This window comes from Manis javanica, chromosome 3 (genome assembly GCF_040802235.1).
Source record: "Manis javanica isolate MJ-LG chromosome 3, MJ_LKY, whole genome shotgun sequence".
Lineage (NCBI taxonomy): Eukaryota > Metazoa > Chordata > Mammalia > Pholidota > Manidae > Manis > Manis javanica.
This window is the reverse complement of record NC_133158.1, coordinates 19,331,492-19,353,814: the sequence shown is the minus strand read 5'-3', so window position 1 is coordinate 19,353,814 and position 22,323 is coordinate 19,331,492. Positions and strand designations below refer to the sequence as shown.

The 22,323-nt window shown below is 38.6% G+C and overlaps 1 protein-coding gene across 4 annotated transcripts in view; it reads left to right on the top strand.

Moving 5' to 3' along the window:
• SHQ1 (SHQ1, H/ACA ribonucleoprotein assembly factor) overlaps nt 1-22,323 on the top strand; it is a 136,804-nt gene that overhangs the window by 31,201 nt on the left and 83,280 nt on the right. For all 4 annotated transcript variants that reach the window (XM_037019316.2, XM_037019314.2, XM_037019315.2 and 1 more), the window contains exons 8-10: nt 587-640; nt 2,710-2,833; nt 18,934-19,054. In XM_037019316.2, coding sequence (XP_036875211.1) covers nt 587-640; nt 2,710-2,833; nt 18,934-19,054 — 299 coding nt within the window. The remainder of the gene's footprint in view (nt 1-586; nt 641-2,709; nt 2,834-18,933; nt 19,055-22,323) is intronic.

Genomic DNA, 22,323 nt, shown 5'->3' with positions numbered 1-22,323 from the left:
AAAAAATGCTTCATATTATTGCTTGAGAAGATCAATGAGAGTGTTTTGTTATATTTGATAAAATTTATCATTTTTGTATTTCCCTACTTGAAACAATGAAGTCTTGCAGATTCAAGACCTTCCCTAGAAAGCACTTATTCTCAGAAGCATTCTCTGAAAGGCCAAATTCTTGAGCAGCTTTTTAAGTGCCACAGACAGCACTTGAGCATTATCTTTTGAGTCCTTTGGTAGGTCATTTATACAATGTTTGGGAGACAAGTAACATAGTTGAGAAGGACAGAAATTGAGCAAGCATCACTTTGCTTTAATTTTTATTTTCAAAGCTCCTTCTTATTTGCTCTTGTGTTCTGGTACTCTTATCGGTGGAAAAGCTTTACTTTATAAAACCCCAAGGAAAGGAGACAGAAACTTGCCTTTGAGAGCCTCTGCAGAGCAATTATTTTTCCACAGTCATAGATACTTCTTAGTCCTTATCTATGTCAGTGCTACTCAGACACTATTAAATGAGTACATGGATATATTTGCTTTGGTTTTGAATGATGTTACCTCTAACATGACAGTATTCTTTTACCCAAAACAAATAAAGGTTGAATCTGCATGGAATATCCGAAAACTGAGTTCTACACTGTGCTGGTTTGAGGTATGATTTTTTCAGTTCCAATTGTTCAGACAGTTATTTTTCTGTTGTCATGTGTTCATTTGGGTAGTGCAAACAATTTGTTGACCTTTTAAAAGCAGAAGCTTTATTGTACATTTCCCCCCATATTTTTAATAAAACTCTGGTTCCATTTCTTATCCTTACTCTAAGCATAGGATATAAATGAAGCCAGGTAAGGTATTTTTGGAAGTTGGGAGAGGAAGAACATACTTTGGAGAAAGAACGGGCACATGGTCTGTGGGGGAGCATGTGGGGTGCAGTTTTTGAAGCATCTTTGTAAGTTGGCAGATATTTTGGCTCAGAGCTCAGAAGTGGGAAGCAAATTTTCTAGCTGATAACACTACTAACTGCCACTCATTGAACCCAGGAACTGAGCTGTGTGTTTTGTATGTATTACCTCACCTGTTCCTTCCAGTAAGTCTGTGAGAGAAGTAGTATGGTATTTTACAGATGAGGGAACTTAGATCATATATAGCTTAAATTTCTTATCCCAGTTTCTGCAATTAGCGTGGTTAGATCTGACAACTCTTCTACTATGATAATATCTGTTTCTATATCTATTTTGTAGAAAATAATTATGTAGGTCTTACCAAAAATACCCAAAAATGATATCTTTAAACTTAACTGGTTCTGAGCAAACTGGTTCTGAACACACGAAAGCAGTAATTAAAAGTAGAAACTTCAAAAAAGTGTCAGTTGATAATTGCATCATCAATTAAGGTTTTGGGTTTTTTTCTGTTTAAACCCTCCATACAGTGCATTTTAAGTTGTAAAGTCATGTTTTTTTCATGGCATCACTTTATTCAAGTAATAGATAAGATATGAACAAGAACTGAAACACTTAATCAGAGAATCTTGTTACTCCAAAGAATGGTCCATGAACTAACAGCTTGACCAGTTCTTGGCTGGGAGCTTGTTAGAAAGATAGAATCTCAATCCAAAACCACTGAATCAGAATCTGTAGCAAAATCATACTAAAGATGAAGAAACACCATTATCTGGACTTCATTGGAGTTCTACTTATTGTCATAATCAGCATCTGGACAAACTGGTTTTTGTAATAATTGCATGGTAACTTAGGTTGAAAACAAAGGTTGTTAGCTAGGTAATGTCATAGTCAGTTATTAAAATCTACATGAATAAATACATCTATTTATGATTTCATTTCAAAATTTTTGTTGTTTTTGAGATAACCTAGAATTGTCAGACATGTTAATAGCTATGTGAAACTTTTTTAAGTATTTCAGTTTTTGCTAGAATCTTTAAATTAAAAAGCCCATAATTGTTCTTAGATATAAATTATTCTTTGTCAGATTCTCGGTATTCTTAATCAGATCTCTCATTTGTCACAGATTAACATTCATGGAAATTATGATGACCCCTTGGTTTTACTTTTATACTTGAAATTTTATATAGGTCATCTTTTTTATGCATTTTAAAAATAAAACCCAATTAAAAAACGATTTCATATAAAATTGGCTTTGTCTAGTGTTTTGAATTACCAGTGGTGCCAGTTTGACACTATTCAAGATGAAACACATTTTTTCCAGAAATCGGTAGTTTTCTCTTTGATGAGTAACAGCGAATTACTGAAGTAAATACCATGTATCGGTCATGCTCAAAAGCAACAAAAAAAGAGGGAGACTGAACACATTTCACTAAAGAGCTCTATATCTTTTATCTACACCATCTTATAAAACATGAAATATGTATCATTTAAAAATGTCTTTTATGTACATCTGTATTTTGTTACTGCCATGTGTTTTAGGTTCCTATTTTAATTCTTAAAAGACTTTTTAAAGCTTTCCTGCTACATATGTGATTTTTAAGGAGCATTTTTGGTATGTTGATATGAAGAAGTACAAAGACTACAATTCAGCATTTTACTGTAAGGTATATAGAAGGAGTCTCATTTCACAGTTATTATTTGTCCTCTACTTGGCTTAATGATGATCCAGGCCTAGAGTTTTTAATAACGAATAGTTTTATATTTCGTTGTGTGTTTTTTGTGTAATATAGAAATGCTTACTTATTTAAACGATGCTTCACAGACTTGGACTGATGTTCATGAAATCCTGGTGTCTTTTGGAAGAAGAGTTTTGTGCTACCCACTGTATCGCCATTTCAAATTGGTGATGAAAGCCTACAGAGACACTATAAAGATACTGCAACTAGGTAAGAAACTATGCTTGCAGATTTAAGAGTGAAAATGTTTTCTAAGTTTTTAGTGTGAGGATGTAATCATGATTTTATTTTTCTGTATATAATAGGTAATGGAAATCATGTAATCCAACCACTTTTCCTTCTGTTTATATAAAGTAGTAGTCCCTCTTTACAGATAAATCATAACATGGAAGGTTGTGGTACTCTTTTATGAGAGGAGTGGAGAGAGTAGATAGAGAAGGTACACACAGTATTCCAAACCATTTTGTATTATAGTCGATTGCATCATTCATTATTTCTTGGATGCCTGTAATTTTCTAGGCATTATGCTAGGATTGTGGGTATAATAATAATAAGATGGAGTCCCTGCTCCTAGGAAATTTACAGTTTTGCCAGGTTCCCAAATTATAAATAAGCAAGCCGTTCCAATATGGTGTGCAAAACCCTCTGCTGGGGGACCTACGGCCATCACATGGAGGGGGCACGGAACCTGGACTTGGGAGGTGAGGAATGGCTTTCCAAAGAAAAGCACAGCTCCTCTGAAGACTTCTGACTATTGCTAAATCCAGTCTGAAAAGACAAATATTTGCTAGCTTTAGGGATGTGGGAAATTGCAAGCCCTGAAACATATTCCAAAGTTCCTGTAACAGCATCTTTGCATTAAATGTAAAATTTCTAAGGTATGACTTCAAAGGGGGCAAGATCCATTTGACTGGATTAGTCCTGGTACGTTTATTTAAAAGTCACTTTGTATACTTCATGGCCATCTTATATTCTTCTCTGGGAAATCTCGTCCTTGCTCTGTCCTTAGATACAGGTGCTTCTGGGGGCTTAGTTTTCAGACTTGGGGTAAGGGGGAAGAAAGGAAGTTCTTCTCTTTACACCTAGGTGGCTTCATTACTTCAAGGGAAGAATCACATCCAATGGTTTTTGTCTCTCCTGAAGGTGTGCCTGGGTTTTTCTTTGACTTCTGTGTAACCCATAGTGTTTTTGCCCTGGGGGAAAAGGTCGCATTTGAAGTAGATGCTTTTAAAGAAGACACTAATTGTAAAAATGAATCATAGTAAGTGAAAGATGCCTTTTTATTAATCTAGTTGGTTTAGACTAGCTGTATTTTATCTCGAAGGGTTGTTGATCGGAGGATAGGAGAGCACCTACCTACCTTTGAGAAATTTGTCTTTTTTAACTTAACAGTGGGAAGCAAACTGCTTTGTTTTTTTGCATGTAATTTCATCTTGCCTGCCATCCAAGATATTTCTTGAATTGCAAAACATACCTTGAAAGATCAACCTACTATAAATGACTGATTGTTGAACTTGCAGTACACGTCACAATTAAATTTCTTGCTGAAGTCATGCTAGATTATCTGCATGTTAGTCATAGATTTAAACAGAATGCAGTTTGCGATTATGCTGTTACATCATGGCTTCCAGATGGAAAACTGGCAAAACCCCCGTGCCTGTGTGCGTGCACGTACACACATATGCACACACACAGTTGCTATTTTTTTATTCTGGAAAGCAATCGAGTTCTCTGGATTTTCATTTGAAAAGTAATCAGTTCTCTGATTGCATAACCAAAAACAAATTTGATTGCCTTGACTTAGATGGTAATCAGTTACTCTAACAGTTTTAGTAGGTGAAAATTGAAATTTAAACTCAGCTTTTTAGTCATCATCAATCTGACTGGAAATAGTCTTATCAGCTATGTCAGGATAGCAACAGAAAATATGATCTGATGCACTGGAGGCCTGTGTGCTGAAAATGAGTCTCATCCCCCCTCCTTAAAGTGTATGTAGTATGTCCTGTGGCTAATTTGGCTTGTGGCTAGTTGGTGCTGAAACAGGAACTGTATTGTCTAGGACTCTCACCATAAGTACAGGGATGTCAGTCTGTGGATGGGGGTTGTAACCTCCATTTGTACAGGTGGATTGTATGGGATGTCATTATTGCTGGTGAAGAGTTTCATATCTCTGGACACCCCATAATTTGGGGTAGCTCTGGTTTGACATTTAATGTTTTCCAAGAGTGAATTCGTGCCTAGTCCAGTTCAAAATGCAATGACAGTGATTATACCTTTTATTATAAAGGTCAGGTTAGTGATTCCATAGTTGAACATAATGAATATTTCTTTCCCCCAAGGAAATATTGATCTTAAATGGAACGAGTTTCCAAAACCAGTGTAGGGAGGCTTCAGAATCTATAGAATATTTCATTTTAACTGACTGAGTAGATCAGCATTTAAAAAGAGCCATGACAGTGACTGCAATGGGATATGGGGGGGTCATGATAATATGGGTGAATATAGTAACCACATTGTTTTTTTATGTGAAACCTTCATAAGAGTGTATATCAATAATACCTTAATAAAAATAAATAAATAAATAAACAAAAAGAGCCACAAATTTGCTTAACCCAACTCCACAGTGGCCTTTACCAGGATTCTTTACTGGGCCTTGGGCTGTTTTCAGTATCATATTCCTTCGCCACCCTCTCTCACCTCCAAAAGACTGCATTAATCTCACATTGTTGCTGTATGTCTAGTCCAGATCCTTTAAGGACAGAAAACTGCCTTGTCCTGCTAAGTACTGTAGTACCTAGTGCTGGGCCTTGTCCGTGGAGTTGTTCTCCCTTGCCCAGTACCCGTGGGGCAAATGATCACCCTCTTTTTTCTCCCTCTGTTCTTGTCTCTTCAGCAACTTTTGCTTCCTCCCCCTTGTTCCATTCTTTTGGGAAGAGTGGGTAGAAAAGAAATGAAAAAGGATAAAAAGAACGGTTTTTCTAATATGTCCTCAGAACTTTTATTGTATTTAGAAAGGCATAGTTTAGTATTTGATTATACACTGTTTATACAGTTTACTATGTGGACTGTCTATAGTTCATTAATCTTTATAAAGGCATTCCTTGCTCTTTTATACTCTGGCTCAGCTATTGAACGTATCGTGTAGCTGTTACATTGAAGAGGCTGAGCAACATGGGGTGAAAGGGATGCAACAACTTCATTTTTCGCTCAGTTCCCCCTTTGAGCTCATTCCTCTGTTTCTTTTATTGTTTCTGGATGGAAGATCCATCCTGTAAATATCATTTGAGTCTCTCTCTCTCATACACACACACACACACACACACATGATAAATATCCTGTAACTCTTTCTGCCACTTAGATTACAAAAGGGGTCTTTTTTTTCAGTCCTAAAAATGTTCCTTTTGAACTTGATTAAAAAAATAAATCTTGCCTTCCTCTGCTCAAGCCTGCCTGAAGTTGGGAAGCCAGCCTTTAGGATAGGGGCCCCTCGGCTGTTGCAGGAGGTGCTGGCTTCCACCTCCTGCTCTGAGGCCCTCTGCTCAGCCGCCACATCCGGCTCCATCCCGCTCCTTTTATTAGGTGTGGGCAGATACCAGGCTTGACACCCACCGTTTCCAAGGCAAGTAGGTTATATTCTTTAGCCGCCCCCCATCCCCCAAACCCCTCTCTCTTGGTTTAGGGGATAGGAAAGTACTTTCTCCTCTCCCTCGTGAAGGATGGTGGAAACCCCACAGCCCTTATCCAGAGAGTTTTTTCTGGACCTCTTTACCCTTAAACTCCGAGAGGTAAATATTAGGCTAAGGAGTAATAAACAATCAGATTTTTTTAAATTGTTAATTTCTCTACAAGCTTAGCATAGAGAGCATTTAGCATCTCTTCTAAAAACATAAGAAAACTTGGTGTCTGTTGTTTGCTTTGTGAGCCTCATTGGAAATGAGTCAGAAAGAGTCATAGCCTAATATGCTCTTACAGTAACAGTAAGCCCGGTGACCATTTCAGGTAACCTCTGCGTGCCCGTGTTAGGTGCTCTGCTCCTTAGCTGCCTCATCTCCCTTCCATCCATACTGTAATGCTGAAAAGTAGCATTTATTATTCCCATTTTGCAGATAGAGAACTTCAGTTACTTGTCCACTGTCACACAGCCAGGCATTGGGGGAGCTGACTCAGTCGGCGTCTGTGTCCCTGAAGTGTCATAGTTAAAAGTGAAATTATATGAAGCTTGGGATTTACTTCAAAATAATACAGACTACGCTCGGGGAAAGTGGGCAGGGTGCAGATGACGCAGGGTTGACATCGAGTCAGTCCTGGCTGAGTACACAGAGGTCACTCTCCGCTTGTCTGATTTCCTTTATGACAAGGTTTTCTTTTGTATTTTAAATCTGGACTGTCAATCACTATACTTCAGTGTTTCAAATTTAAAATTATTTACTATTTTGTGGAAAACATTGTTACTTTTGTTCAGGCAGTTATATAAAAAATTGGGGGTGCTAATTAAATCAGTTTCCTAAAGTTCTGGTTTGTCTTTAAAGCTAATAGAAACCTATCTTCCTGTAAGCACTTGAAGTCTTATGACCAGTAGCTATATGGCAGGCAATAGTCCAAGAAACAGCCATCAGAAGATTAGTTATTGTTACCAACTGAAAGCTGGTTTTATTTCATAGAATTAATGGCCCTTACACATCAGTCATTTCTGGGCTCAGTCAATTTTGCAGAAATGACTGCTTTACTAACCTTCTGTAGATGGATCTAGTGACACAATCATTGTGAAAGGAAAGAAGAGTCATAGCACAGGGCTCAGGGCTAATCATGAAGAAAAATGTTAAAGAAATTGAGGTATGGCAGGTGTATTGTGTGAGCTCTGAGTTCTGATACAACCTTGAAGAGGAATTTGTTTTTAGCATTTGAATTCGATCTGTCCACAGTCAGTTTAGCAAATGCTTCTTTTTATTGAATTGTAAAGATTACCCCAAATTTGAAAACTGAAAGATTAAAAAAGCATTTTTCCATGGTGACATTTATCTATGTTTAATTTTTATGAGTTCCCTATTACAGGCATTTTAAAGACTTGTTGAGCCTTTTCATCTGTACACCTTAAGGATGTTATGTGAAATGATCTTGAGAGTTATTCATCAAGTGATTGTTGAGCATTTGTTAAGACAAGGTGCTGAGCTGGGTTTGGAGGTACAGTCGTGAACAGGAGGGCTGTGATTTGTGCTTTGGGGAGATTAAAATTCCAGTGGGGGGCAGAGAATTACACAACTACCCGGTTAAAAAAAACTGCATTCATGATGAGTAGCTCCAAGGAGATACACAGTGAGTGAAAAATATAAAAGCCAGGGAAACTGACTTACCTTTAAGTCATTTATAAACTGACCTATTTGACTTCTGATTCTCAGCATCTACTGCAATTTCCTCTCACTCTAAAGCACTTGATACTTGGTTGGTGAATTCATCTATTAACTTATTCATTCAACAGGTACTTTGTTAATGCCTATGAAAACACTACTTATTGTGTGCAAAGTACCCTGTAAGTAGAAGGAACTTTACCCATTTTGCAGGAAGATGAATTAGACTCATGTCCTGTATTTGGGAGCATGTGTGCTAGTAGTGGGGCTGAGATGTTTATCGAAACAGTAGACAGAGGTAAGTACCTTACATGAAATGCAGACCAAGTAGTTCGAGAAAGGAAGAGGTGATATTTTACCAGCGTTCAGAGAGAGCTTCATTTAGGATGTGAAATTTGAATTGAGGTTTGAAAGATAGGTAGTATTTAGACGAAGAAGGATGGAGGGACCTTATTGTAAGTGAACAGCAGTGGGCAGTTCATAGAACAGTGTAGTTTCATCAGTGAAAATTTGGAGCTGATACGCTGTCTGATATACCCCTGATTTGCCCTGCAGCCTTAAAACTACTTAACTGTTGCATTCCTATTTGAGTTAACTGGTCACCGGAATTGATTACTTCTTCAATATTATCACCTGATTCCCTTCTCCCCACTCAGGAGGTAAGAATACTCACTTTTCTGTTTTCTTCCTCATTCTACATTATTCTTGAGCTTTTTATATCCCAGTCAATTCCCCATTGCAATTAAAAAGCTTCTAAGAATGGAACAATCATAGTGCTCAGGAAGCCCAAACAGCACAGAATTCAAATCCTCTGGTGAAGTACTGTTGGTACCTTGTTTTTGCTGACCGCTTGCACACCAGCTAATCTCAGAAAGGAGGGGCCCTTGCACGGAGTGGGAGTGAGGACTGAGCCGGCCCTTCGTCTCGCTCTTCCTGGACTCTGCCAGGAGGCCAAGCAGATTCCTTCTACTTCCCTCACTTCCTCAGAGCCCCACTCTATGTTCCCAGTCACTTAAATTGGTACATTCTTCTATTTAGCTACATTATTTAGCCTTGGTACATTTGTGGGTTGATACATACACTTTTGTATAAAAGGATATTGTACATGAGCATAAACATCAATGGGAGGAAAATCAAATTCCAGTCATCTCCATAGAATCCATTTTTCCTCTCATAACACTGTTAGTCATTAGATATTATTAATCACTAAAATTTTAAAAAATTGCTCCTGTTGGGTTATATTTAAATAGAACATTCTTTGTTCCTTTAACATACTCTGTAGGGGGCAGCATTTCCTGAATAGTTTACAAATAACAAGTTGCCTTTTAATTGCCAAAGATGGTTAAAAGTTTATGGTTATCCTGCTACAAAAAAAAAATCACCTAAAATATTTCTAAGTATTATTTTCTTTGGAAGTTTGAGCTACATAGTAATGCTTACTGGTGGGTAAGAGCTCAAAACAGCTGACCTCTTAAATACATGCTTATATATATCCAATTTCAACCTACACTGTATTCCCTACACTATTGTTGATTTCTGCAGTTTTTGAGCTGAGCAATGTAGTAAACCAGATCAGTTATGTGGTTTAACTTATGGCTTAAAAATTGGTATAGTTTGTGTCTCTTTTAATAATTCTAAAATCAGTTTTGAGGTTTTTACTGATCTGGGTTTTTAAGGAAGTAATGTTAAGTCTACCTCCTTTAAGCAAGAATTGATAAAGGCAGAAAGTTTAAGGCAGATTTGGGAGCACGAAAAGAAAACATTTTTATTTAACCCTAATCAATTGAGGTCCTGTTACATTGTAATATTGAGACCTAGGTGAATAAATTGAATAGTATTTTATATTTTATCTGGAAAATATCAAAAAATTACAGTTTCACAATTTAGAGCTCCTTTAAATAGGAATTAATACTGAAAAATAGCAAGCAGTAGAAATTTATTCAACAGACATAAATCACACCCCTTCTGTATACAGGACATTAGAACAGAATCAGCCAAGGGTTATAAGGATATATATGACTTGCTCCTAAGGAGTTTATTATTCACAGGAATGAGAAGATAAAAGAGAAGGTACGAAATAGAAGTATTTATAAGACACAAAGAAGAAAGTCCTTTAAAATAATAACTGCCACCCAAATCTGTCCCATATGGCCTGTCAGGTAAAAATGCTTTTTACATCTTGAAATTTTGGGGAAAAAAATCAAAATAGTATTTCATGACACATACAAATTGTATGAAATTCAAATTTTAGTGCCCAGAAATAAAGCTTTATTAGACTGCAGTCATGCTCTCACTCCCTGACACACTGTTTCTGGCTGCTTTTGCTATGTAAGGGCAGAGCCAACTAGTTGCAGCTGATCATGTGGCCTGCAAAGCCAAAATACTTACTTCCTGGCTCCTTAAGAAAAAGTATGCCTACGTTTTTTATAGGTATATAGACAAGGTTGGAGGGGGGGGGCCCTTTTGGGGTGAGCCAAAGTCTTCAGCTGCCTTCCATCCCAGAGTAGGTCCCTCAGTGTTAGGAAAAGCAAACTGAGATGCCTTCTTGACCAAGTGGATGAATGAATGAGGTAGGCAGGGATTAAGAAAATCAGGAATAATGAGGCCTGTGTGAACTGGAGATATACATGCCCAACTTGTAGCTGCTATTGCCATGTGTCTGTGTAGTATTGCCAGTTTGGGGGTCTTAAAAGGAAGCAGAAAGCAATGATCTTTAATATAAAAACGTTGAAAGGTTGAACATGAACAACGAAGTAAAGATTTTAATATGATGAGAACCATGGCATATCTGAGAGCCCAAATCAGCCTGTGTGGGCCATGAGTTTTTGATTTCGACTCTAAAGCAAGCTACGTGCCAGCCTGTCTTTCTCACACCCTCTTGGCTCTGCCACTTTCCCACTGCAGTGAGGGCTTTATACCAGGTCTCTTCCCTCAGTCCCAGCTCGAAAGTGAGTTTCAACCCTGATATTTCGAAGAGTACATGGGGGAAAGAGGTAGGGGATGCCTTGCATTCTCTAAGTAGTTATGATCAGAAACCTTAACAAAAAAGAGAAGCGCAGATCCTTTACTTCTCTTTCCATTTACTTCATGTTGTGACTCTTGTCAGCCAGGGCCTTGTTCAGGGTGGAAGGGATGAGTCACAGGATTCCAGGGCTCTGCTCACTGCCACCAATTGGGTGCTTTTGAGTAGGGGCGAGGGAAGGGCCTTGACAAGGAAGAAGCAAATAGCACAGGTCTGGTGAATGGGCTGGAGTGGTACTTATTACTCAGACAACGTGTAGGAGTTCGAGTGGAGAAATCTATTCCCTGAGAAAATAGGTAGAGAAAACCAGGGAGAGGAAAATAAAGAGGCCTATGTCCATGAGAAAACTCTAGGTTGTCTGGAGGCTTGGAGGTGAAGAGGAGTTGTAGGAAAAAGGTAGGAACAGTGTGTTGGGGCAGGATTGTGGAGAGCCTGCAGTGGCTCGAAATGGTTTTATTCAGAGAGCGACTACTGGCGAGTGAGTCAGGAAGTCAGATTCACGAAACATTGAGGATAGTCATCAGAGGCTGAGATGAGTGGCACGGAGAAGAGGGGAGACCACTGCTCTTGCCTGAAGCCAAGAAGGTTGGGGGCAGGTAACAGGCTGTGAACTGGAGTGCCAACACTGGTGTGGAGCAGGAAGGATTACAGGGCAGATGTTTCACAGGTGGTTGGGGGGGAGCAAGTAGAGGGCGTCCCAGGGCCCTTGATCCCGTATGACCTGTTGTCCTCCTTCCCTTGTCATCTGTAAAGTGTTTGCATGTTCCTATCTCATTTCATTCCTACAGCAGTTCTGAAGGCTTTCCCCTCTCAGTTTACACATGGAGAAACATTCAGATTAAGTACTGAACAGCTAAGAAATGACCCCAAGAGCAAGTAAATTCTGGGCTACACAGCCGTTTCACAGTGGGAGTTACAACAGTTATCACCTTCACTTGGTAGAGAAAAGAGCTGAGGACTGCACAGGGTTATTTCTGTGTAGCTTTTTAATGATCTTCCCTTATCCTTTTAGAGTTTGCGACCAGAATTCCAAGTTCTTAATTTCATAATCAAAATTCTCATGTAACCTTTTAATATACATGAAACTTGCATGTCGGTGTAGATACCTAATCATTTTTACTGCATTGTATTTGCCACGCATTGATTAAAATGTAAAGAAGCATATCTCAGTTCTACCAGTGTGCAGATAATTCAGCAATAAGCAAATCCTCTCACTGGGATCCAGAGAGGGTTTTAAATGAGTTTGGTTCCTTCTGCCTTGACATACTCATCAGTATTTCAGACCAAAAAGGGACTCCTAAGTCTGGTCCCACCGGGTTTGTTCTTTCCCTGGATGAACCGTTTGAGGAATCCAGTTGTTTCTTCCTGTGTTTCGCCTTTCTGACTTTATGCACAATTTCCCAATTTGAAACTAATGTCATTCCAAAGAATGAACCAGAACTCTGAATATTAAGTAATATTAATTGGCAAAACGAAACCTAACAGTCTTAATTAAAACAATAAAAATAATGTATTTAGAATTAGCTACTGGGCATTGAGCTACATGCTGTAGTCACAAGGTTGGACAGTTGAAATAAAATTTCACCCACAGAATTAAGAAGTTTTAGATGATTACGGATTGTAAAAAAAAAAAAATTCATGTTTAGATTGCAGCTGTTTCAAGGGCTTTTTTCCATGTATCTTCAGCTTCTTAATCTTTCTGCCTTTGTATTTAGTGTATAGATGTGGGTTTGTTTTTCTTTTATGTTCTACCTTGACTTGTATGTCTCACTCTTAACTGTCGGAAGAAATTGAAATTAGTCATTCTACCATTATGTAATTCTGATTATATTGGGCTATATATTTCTAAACTCAAACCACCACCCCTTTGACAGGTGACTTGAAGCGAATGGTAGAGTTAATGTCAAGGCTGCCCTTCCAAACCAGCAAACCTTGTAAGGGTTGTTAAAACAAAAAAGGCAAAAAGCAGCCTTGAGATAAATTCATTATTTGAACTTTTGATGATGTAGTGATGTAAGAAAGTTAGCACAGCTACATTCTTCTATTGCCAGGCAATCGATAAAGGAAGACACAAACCATCTGTCTAGCCCACATTTGTCATGACACAGTGACGGAAATCTACGGGTCATCGAGGTGTTATACTCAACATGTTACCGAGCAATTAGAACAGGTCTTTCTAAACTTAGAGTCTGTGTACTCCAGAACACATTAACAACCAGCTTTTATTGAACAGCTTGCTAGGTATTGTTGTAGACCAGCAAAGAAAGATGACAAGCCACGCCCTTTCAAGGAGTTGGCTGCACAAGGTGATAAACACTGACATGTACTTACTGTTGGGAGGCAGCTGCAGTTCTTCTCAAATCATGCCGTTGCTTCTTTGCTGTGATCTTGGCCGACTCCTTCATGCCCTCCAGCCTCAGGTTTCTCATTTATGAAATGAGCAAGCACCTAACTGTTAGGGTTAATGATATGTGGAGAGTAGTTGGTACAGAGCAGGTGGGTAGCTTCTAACTCATAATAGAGGCATGTGCCGGGCATTATGAAGGAACCAAAACCAGCCCAGGGGTGCTGAAACCTGGTTCTTAGAGGAAATAATGCCCAAGTAGAGACTCGATGGTGAATTAGGGTCAGATTGGGATTTAGGTATTCCAGACAAAGGAAACATCTACAAAGCATATGTTTGGTTTGTATTAATTTCATTTCTGGCTCTAAGATAATACATGTAACTTTAGTAAAAAAGCATATTTAAAAAATTGATATAGGGCTATAAATTTGTGCTCAACAGAGTAACTCATTTCTTCAAGTGTATGTTTCTTATTACAGCTCAGAAGTAGAAGAGCTTAAACGGCCATCCGTAGAATTTGAGATCAAAAAACAATGGATTGGATTGAGAAGCATGTATAAAGCTAAATTGAGTGTATGTGTGTGTTCATTGTTAGGGACTTGACTTCATGCTACTTCCTAATAGGGCCTAGTGTGGACGCAAATCACCACTCTGATTCTCTTGTGATTCATTTGATTCAGTTCTTCTGTCATCTCTTTTTATGGTCACTGGAAAATGTTAAAAATAATTTGTACATTGTATCTCCCAATGATGTGGTCTTAACCAAAATCCTGGGATTCTAGTCAGATCTACTAACTTACACACTTGAAGAAGATAGACATGTTGGCTTTTATTTTGAGGTGATTTTACAAATAAAGACCACCCATTGCAGGGGTTGTTAAAGCAGAGAAGGCAAAAAACAGCCTTGGGATAAATTCATTATTTTCCTTCAGGTATTCTAAACAATCACTTCTTCCTCTACTTTTTTTGAGTTTTATGTAGTTCATACTTTAAAGGCAGAACAACATACCCAGAAAACCCCAGTCACATAGCGGTTATAATGTGTTAGTAGTTGAAGAGAAACTTAGCTCTTCCTGTATAGAGTTAGCAGTTTATATTATTTTTCTTATGCCAATGTTTAGCCAGTAAAAACATCCACTACTCTGATAATCTCCTTGCGATGGGAGCCATTTCTTAAGTGCCTCCAACCATGAGCTGGTCTGTCAGTGAGGGATTATTGCCAAACCTGGTCTGCTAAGAGGATCATTTCAAATAGCCAGTGGATTCTAATGTAGAACAGCTCTATCTTGTCTCCATTTTCAGGTGTATTAACCCGAGATACCACATCTGCCCAGAACAGGGAAAAGCACTCTGTTCTGAGATTCCCTTTAAAGGAAGGCTTCAGAGTGAGCGGCCAGAGAGCGTGTGAAATTCATTGCCCACCTGCCTGGGATTGTCACCCATATTTTCTTTATGTTGTCGTTCTCTTTCTCTGGGCTGGCAGCAGACAGTCATTTTCCCTCAGGTAAAGCCTTCATGGCACTTGTCATTTATAAAACCAGCATCCCAGTGGTAAACTGTCCTCAAGAGTAAACAGGAAGGAGATTCTGAAATCAGAAGCCTTTCTTCCATGGATCAGGCTGGCTTAAGTGAAGGCCAGGTTGGTCATAGGGAGCCCCTCCCTCTGGAGGTCTCGCATCCTGGAGAGGCCTGTTCGCGCATTGCTGCACAGAACAAACTGTGGTTATTTGTACGATCAGTGAACCCGCTGAAAATGGTCACTTCACTCAGTGGCTTGGAGCAGAAATAACTTTTCTCTTGAGCAGGTTTTTATGCCCATGTGATGTGCCACGAATCCATGGCTGGAGAAAGCCCCCCAGGAGCTTGTTCCTTGAGTCCCCAGAGGCTTCCGGCCACTGGCCATGTGGTGGCAGCCTGGACGAGGGCCAGTTTTTCCCTTTTCTGGTGGTTGTTAGATAATGGTTGACACCCTGAGAGAAGGAGTGGTCAGTACAAATGAGACTTAAAAAAAAAAAAATGCTGACTCTCTTGGCTATGTGGCTGTAATCATCTACTGTGATTTAGTGGGAACAAAAGAACTCAAGTATGACCTTTGGGTAACAGGACACATTGTTGGAAGGGAGGATGGTTTTCATGTACTTCTGTTCTAGATTGTCAGCTGCCAGTAGCCTACTTTTCCCTTCGTTGTCACATAGCATACTGTGAAAATAGCTCGTGTAAGACTTACAGTGAAAACACAGCTTTTGAAGAGTGCATAGCTTTCGAGACTGCCTTGCATGTGATTTTCTAAAATTACCTGATCTAAATATTGCTTCTCAATTGTTCAGAAATACAATTTAAAGGAAATTTATGAATTTAAAATGTTAAACATTCTTTGTCAGTATTTCAGGAGTTGGCTATGTGGTTAAGTATGTCTAACTTCTTGTTAAGTAATGTTGACTGTGGAGAAGTGTGAAAATAGGGGAAGGTGCAAAGAAGAATAAACACCTGTAATCCCACATTAACAACAACACCGGGCACACATCAGGTACTCACATACTCAGTCAATGAATGTCAAGACAAATACTATTAATATCATTTGGGTATATAGATGTTTAAGGGCTTTTTTCCATGCATTTTTTAAAAAGAAAATAGGGCTCAAAAAATGCAAACTTAACATAGTTTCTCTTTAAATTAAAAAAGTTGATTATTTTTTACTTCTCTTTTATGATAACTAATTTCACTTTGCCTGTGGCAAGTGGGCAGCCTCTCTAGACATACCTGCTAAATGACGCTATCTAGTTTCATTTGGTAACACTTGCTGTGGGTTCTTGTTAAATGTGTGACCCTGATTTCATACCCTAACAAATCTCTGGAGGAGGGTCTCTTATCCCTGCTGCCTCCACAGTGTTCAGGACTTCTTACCTCAGCCCTGACTGGTCACGTTCGTCCCCTCGTCCTTGTCACAGTCTGACTTCTACCAAACTCATCTACTCACTCCCCCCCTTCATTTCCCTACTGGAACTGCCTGCTGCAGTCAGATGATCTCTCCCTGTTGTTCCGTGAGTCCACCCCACTGTAAGGTCTACCTTCCTCCTTTTCATGCCATTCCAGCATTTCAGGCTGGCATAGCTCCCCTTGTATAACTCACTGAATAATTTGCCATGAGGTGCTCCTCCAAATCTTGCATTTTTTGTTAACCTGTTTGCATTAGTAAGGTGCATGATCTTGAGGCTGTGTTTTGGGGCATCACACCATAGTGGAACTTAAACAGTTTCAAGTGAATAGTTGGTTTTTTTGGTAAAGACCTATGGTAGACTTTTTTTTTTTTATGGTAGACTTTTAAAACTTTAAGTTGGTAGTTATAAAACTAAACTCCTTCTCTCTGGACCCCACCCCCGACCCTCCAAAAAAGAGAGGAAGTGAGAAATTGATGTACCCTTGCCCTGACATTTTCTTCTGTGTGGCAGTTGAAAGTGCCAAGAACTTCTTACAGTTCAGTTAGTTCTCACATGGTGTTTTCCTGCTTGGATATCGTGGCCAACTTGGTTCCATCACTTCTGTGAGTTTTGATTGTATTTTCTCCTCCTGTCATCAAACTATGCCTTGAACATTACGTAGTTTGTAATTAAAATAAACCTGCAGTGAAGGATCCACATTAAACACTTGATACAGTTAACCTGAGCTGCTCTGATAGGCCACCATTCTTAACCACCTTGACTTAGACTTAACCAAATATAATTTTAGGCCTTTTAAGTATTTAATTCTCTTAACCAGTCAAGCAGTGGGGCTTTTATTGGCATTCTTCTCACCTGCATATGAGGAAGCCACGTAAATAGTTACAATTTTTGAAAATGGCATGGCCCTTGCTTTGAACTTACTAACTACTTAACTCTGGAATAATAAAGATATTGTGCTCCAGACTGAATGGGCTGAGAACATACGGGTAGCACAGCACAGCGGCTGGCCTCTGCCCCCAGTAAGATCAGTTTGAATCCTGGGCCTTCACCTCAGTGGCACTGAGAATATCTTAACCGACCTTGAGCCTCAGGTTCTGTTGCTGTGAACTGAGCAGGTGAGGTTATGGGGAAGGTCAGCTGAGCTCCCTTTCCACTTCGCTTTTTAGGGTTCTGTAAAGAGCTCTGATGACTAGAAGTCAGGCCAGGCTTCCTGGGGATGAAGACTTGGGCTACTCCCTGAAGGCAGATTAAGATGCAAGTAGGTGGAGTGAAGAAAAGGCACTCCAGTTGCGGGAAGCAGCTGAGCAAAGGACATGGACAAGTCCATAAAGCCTCGAAAACGTGTGCAGGGAGGGTACTGGGAGAAGGCAATGCATAAGACACCTGTCAGAGGGTAGGAGAGAGCCTGGTATCTGAGTGATGAGGAAGAATCTTACCATCTGTGAAATGATGAGAATCTGAGGGAAGATAGGTGTACAGGAGGTGGTGGGGAAGGAGCAGCTACAAGGGGCATTTCCAAGGAGCAGTCATCAGAACTTGGCGTGTGAGGCTATGGGTGAAAGATATTGAATGGGTTTATAGCGGGCAATTAGTGTGCCATTCATTCATTCTTAAAATACTGAAATTGGAAATCTGCTGCAAGTTCTGTTCTAGCTATTGAGGATTAATATTGGTGATTAATCAATCACCAAATAAAACAGAAGTCCCTGCTCTTCTGAAGCTTCCTTTTCTACTGTTGTGTCGAAAATTTAGTGGCAGAACTTTTGGCATCTTGAGGTGTCATTATCTAACTCCTGAATGTTTTATCATATCTCAGAATCAAGCAGGAAATGTTGATGAAAAAATACCCAGTATCTTCCTGAGTCAGTATGTAGTATTTTCATGTTTCAAGACTGTTAAGATACAAATGAAACAGTCTAACTGAAAATACTGTGTTTTACTGATCAAAGGAATTGGTGCTACTGTAGATTTAGGAATTTTGCCTTCTAGTTAATAAATTTCAGGGACTGTCACGAAGTTTGGAACACCTAGGAGGTGGTGGTTGAGTTGTGAAAGGTTCCTTTTGTAGGCTTTGGTTGGGATTAAAGTTAGGTTCCCTTAACAACCAGGCTTTTTCTCCAAGTGATTTTGTTTGCTTATTTCTGAATGAGTGCTATGATATTTTAGTTTTTAGTCTGAGTTTTCTTCTCTTCTTTCAGGTGAAAAAATTTAAGTTAGAATATTCCTTGACAAAAAGTGTTGCCATAAGAAATAAATAAGTTGAAAAGCTAAAATACAAGTTCCCATGGCATTTTGAGAGCTTGAATTAAAAGAGCATTATTTCATTAAAATTGTGATGCATTTAGGTATTTTAGTTAGAAAAGCTTCGGTCTCTTTCATTTAATGTTACCCTAGTTGTGGTTCATAGTATTTGTATGGTAACAATCAGCTATAAAAATAGGGGATAAGGATTATTCATAATTCTTAAGGAAAGAAAGAGGTTTGGGCCTTATAGTACTAGTAGGATTTCACACAAAAAATATTTAAAATGTTCTGTAAAAGAATGGTTAAGACTGAACTGCTGTAAATACACTACCTTTCAGTATTTGAATTTCTCAGTTTAAAAAAATCAGGTTTTTTTTTTAAAGGATGATTTATTATTATTTTTTAATTTCCTTCAGGTAAAACTGCAGTTTTAAAGTGTCTACTGGATATTCACAAAATTTTTCGGGAAAACGACCCAGCTTACATCCTAAACGACCTCTACATCTCAGACTACTGTGTGTGGATTCAGAAAGCCAAGTAAGTTTTGAGTTACTTACGAATTTTATACGCTCCCATTTCTGGAACACATACTTGTCCAGGCGGAAGGAAGCGAAATAACCTGGGGGATAAGTTGTAATAAAAGAGACCCCTCCTGCCATAGCTACCAAACACTTGAAGTCGCTGGAGCACCTGGGGAGCTTGGTGAATTTGCTTATGGAGGAGGTGCAGGTGACGGAAAGTTAATTTTAGTAGAAAAAATTGATACAGCCCAGAAAAATGGTTGTTTAAATAGACAGTTATGAGTATTCATTGCTATGCTATTGACTGTCCAACATCAGCATGAATCCTCAAGACTGGGTACCAAACGTGTGTCTCTAGTTACCTTACTGTGGGGTGTGAGTGTGTGTGCACATGCACGCAGGCCCATGGGTAAACATCATAGGACAGAAATCTAATCACAACGAGATCAGTGATCATGTTCTAATCACACAAGAGTTACGCGTTCATTGGCTAAACCTCTGGCGTACAGAACCCATTATTCAGGCTATAAAATACAACCTTCAGAACCTAATAACATGATTCTTGGGAACATAGGTACCTCAGAGCCTGATAACTCACAAATAGGCTTCTTGTATTTGACCTGTAAAATTTTTTAATAATTGTTTAGCACTGCCTCACTCAAGGAACCATAGTAAGTTTAAAAATGCAGTGACTCTGGCTACCAAGCATCTCACAGAATTGTATTATGTTCACATATAAATACCATGTAGCCATCAATGTTGAAAATGTGTATTTCTGACATAGACTGAGAAATCAAAAAATATACCAGACTAAGAAAATGAGTCTTAAAACATTGTAAATTTGAGGATCTAGAAATGTATAATTAATGTGCGAAATGTATCAGTGTGTATCTCTAGGTTTGGGGATTATGGATGATTTAGTCTGTTTTAGTTCATTGTACTTTGTGATTTTTTTTTTGCTGTAAGTGCTCTATTACTTGTGTAATAAAAATAAGAAAATCAAGTTATTTTAAGAAAACAAAAGCATCAAACAACTAAATTAAACTAAAATCGCTCAAAAATTTTACAAAAAAAAAATGCAGTGACTCTTTTTTTGAGGTTATTTTGCAAGGGGGTTCTTCTGTAGACCTGGTTCTTATGAGACATGCCCAAATTATCTACTTCAGTAGTAAAAGACTATTAATTGAGAACATACAAAGAAAGCTCTTGATTGGAATGATTCTTAGGTGCTGTAGAAAATGATGGCAAAATATCATTCGTGACTTGAAAGCAAAATAATCATGATATTTTTACCATTCCTGTGACTGGTAAATGAATGCTTTAGTATGACTCTCATGCCTGTTGTGAGGGAGCCATGATATAGAATTTATTTCTGATTTCTGTTCATGGAGAAGCACTTATATTGCAGAGTGAAATAAAAAAAAAGACACAGAAACTCACTGTACCTGTTATATGGAAAATGCTTAGAGACTGCAGGAGATAATGCCTGATCGCAGACAGCAGGTGGTGCCAGCATTTGTGTTGGAAATCTCCATTTCACCAGATGGAAAATTGGATCTTTCACCCCTGAGGTCATAATGGCATGTCAGCACTTCATTAGATCCTCCTGCTAATTGAGCTTATCGCATACCCTGTTGCCGTTTCCTGTTGTTTTCATAATAAAATTACATTGAACTCGTTTTATCCATGTGGGTTTAGATTTTTCTTTTCCTCGTTCAGGTGAGGATGTTTTAAACATGTAATGAGCACTGAGGCTTGTGCTGGGATCCCATTTTGACAAGTCCCTCCTGTCTCTCTTTGTGGCATACCTTATTATACCTTATTATTAATAAGAGAGATCATATTTCATTAGAGTAGAAGGGTGGATGTCCTCAAATTGGTGTGCAGATTACCAGACTTCCTTGGGCTTAAAAATTCTTTTTCCCTTGGTCTTAAGTTGCAGAAAATGAAATGAAAGTCTTAGGTTCCTAATAATTGCTGTGGTAATAGTAATTGTTTTAAAAAAGTGCTCATGTATTGGGAAGTGAGACAGGAGAGAGAAAAAATGAGCAGGAACTCTTCAAATTATTTTGGGAAAAATGTTCCAACTTTACCAATTTGGACATAACTTTCCTTTTCCTAAATAAAGCATATTTAGCATGCCTGTTGTCACTTGTGTGTGAAATTTTAACTCTAGTATACCCCAGTAATTTTTTTGTCCCCTTGAAATGAGACATTTGTCCATTCACCTAATTTTTATTAATTTTTCCAATTTTCAAACTTAACTTTTCAAATGCAACATAATTGAACTTTCCGGTATTGTCTTTATTGTGAACTTTCCTGGCTCTGAATAAACTATACTATAGCAAATGTTCATGATTTCATGACTAATTTCTTCCTCCCCCTTTACCTTCTGGTTTCTCTCTTTCATATGGTTTATCAGTGAAATCTAGCACCTTGGTTTTTGTTTTTGTTTTTTTATCAAAGTATCACTGATATACAATCTTTTTTTAAAAAATTTTTATTATGGTATGATTGATATATGCTCTTATGAAGGTTTCACATGATAAAACAATGTGGTTACTACATTCACCCATATCATCAAGTCCCCAGCCATACCCCAATGCAGTCACTGTCCATCAGTGCAGCAAGTTGCCACAGATCCACTGTGTCCCTTCTGTGTGCTACACTGTTCTCCCCGTGCTCCCCCACACCATATGTACTAAACATAATACCCCTCAGTCCCCTTCTCCCTCCCTCCCCACACGCCCTCCCACACCCCTCCCCTTTGGTAACCACTGGTTCATTCTTGGAGTCTCTGAGTCTGCTGCCATTTTGTTCCTTCAGTTTTCCTTTGTTCTTCTACTCCACAAATAAGGAAAATCATTTGGCATTTGTCTTTCTCCACCTGTCTTATTTCACTGAGCATAATATCCTCCAGCTCCATCCATGTTGTTGCAAATTGTAGAATTTGTTTCTTTCTTACAGCTGAATAGTATTCCATTGTATATATGTACCACATCTTCTTTATCCATTCAGCTACTGATGGACACTTAGGTTGCTTCCATATCTTGGCTGTTGTAAAAAGTGCTGTGATAAACATAGGGGTGCATATGTCTTTTTGAATCTGAGAAGTTTTATTCTTTGGGTAAATTCCAAGGAGTGGGATTCCCAGGTCAAATGGTATTTCTATTTTTAGTTTTTTTGAGGAACCTCCATATTGCTTTCCACAATGGTTGAACTAGCTTCCATTCCCACCAGCAGTGTAGGAGGGTTCCCCTTTCTCCGCATCCTCACCAGCATTTG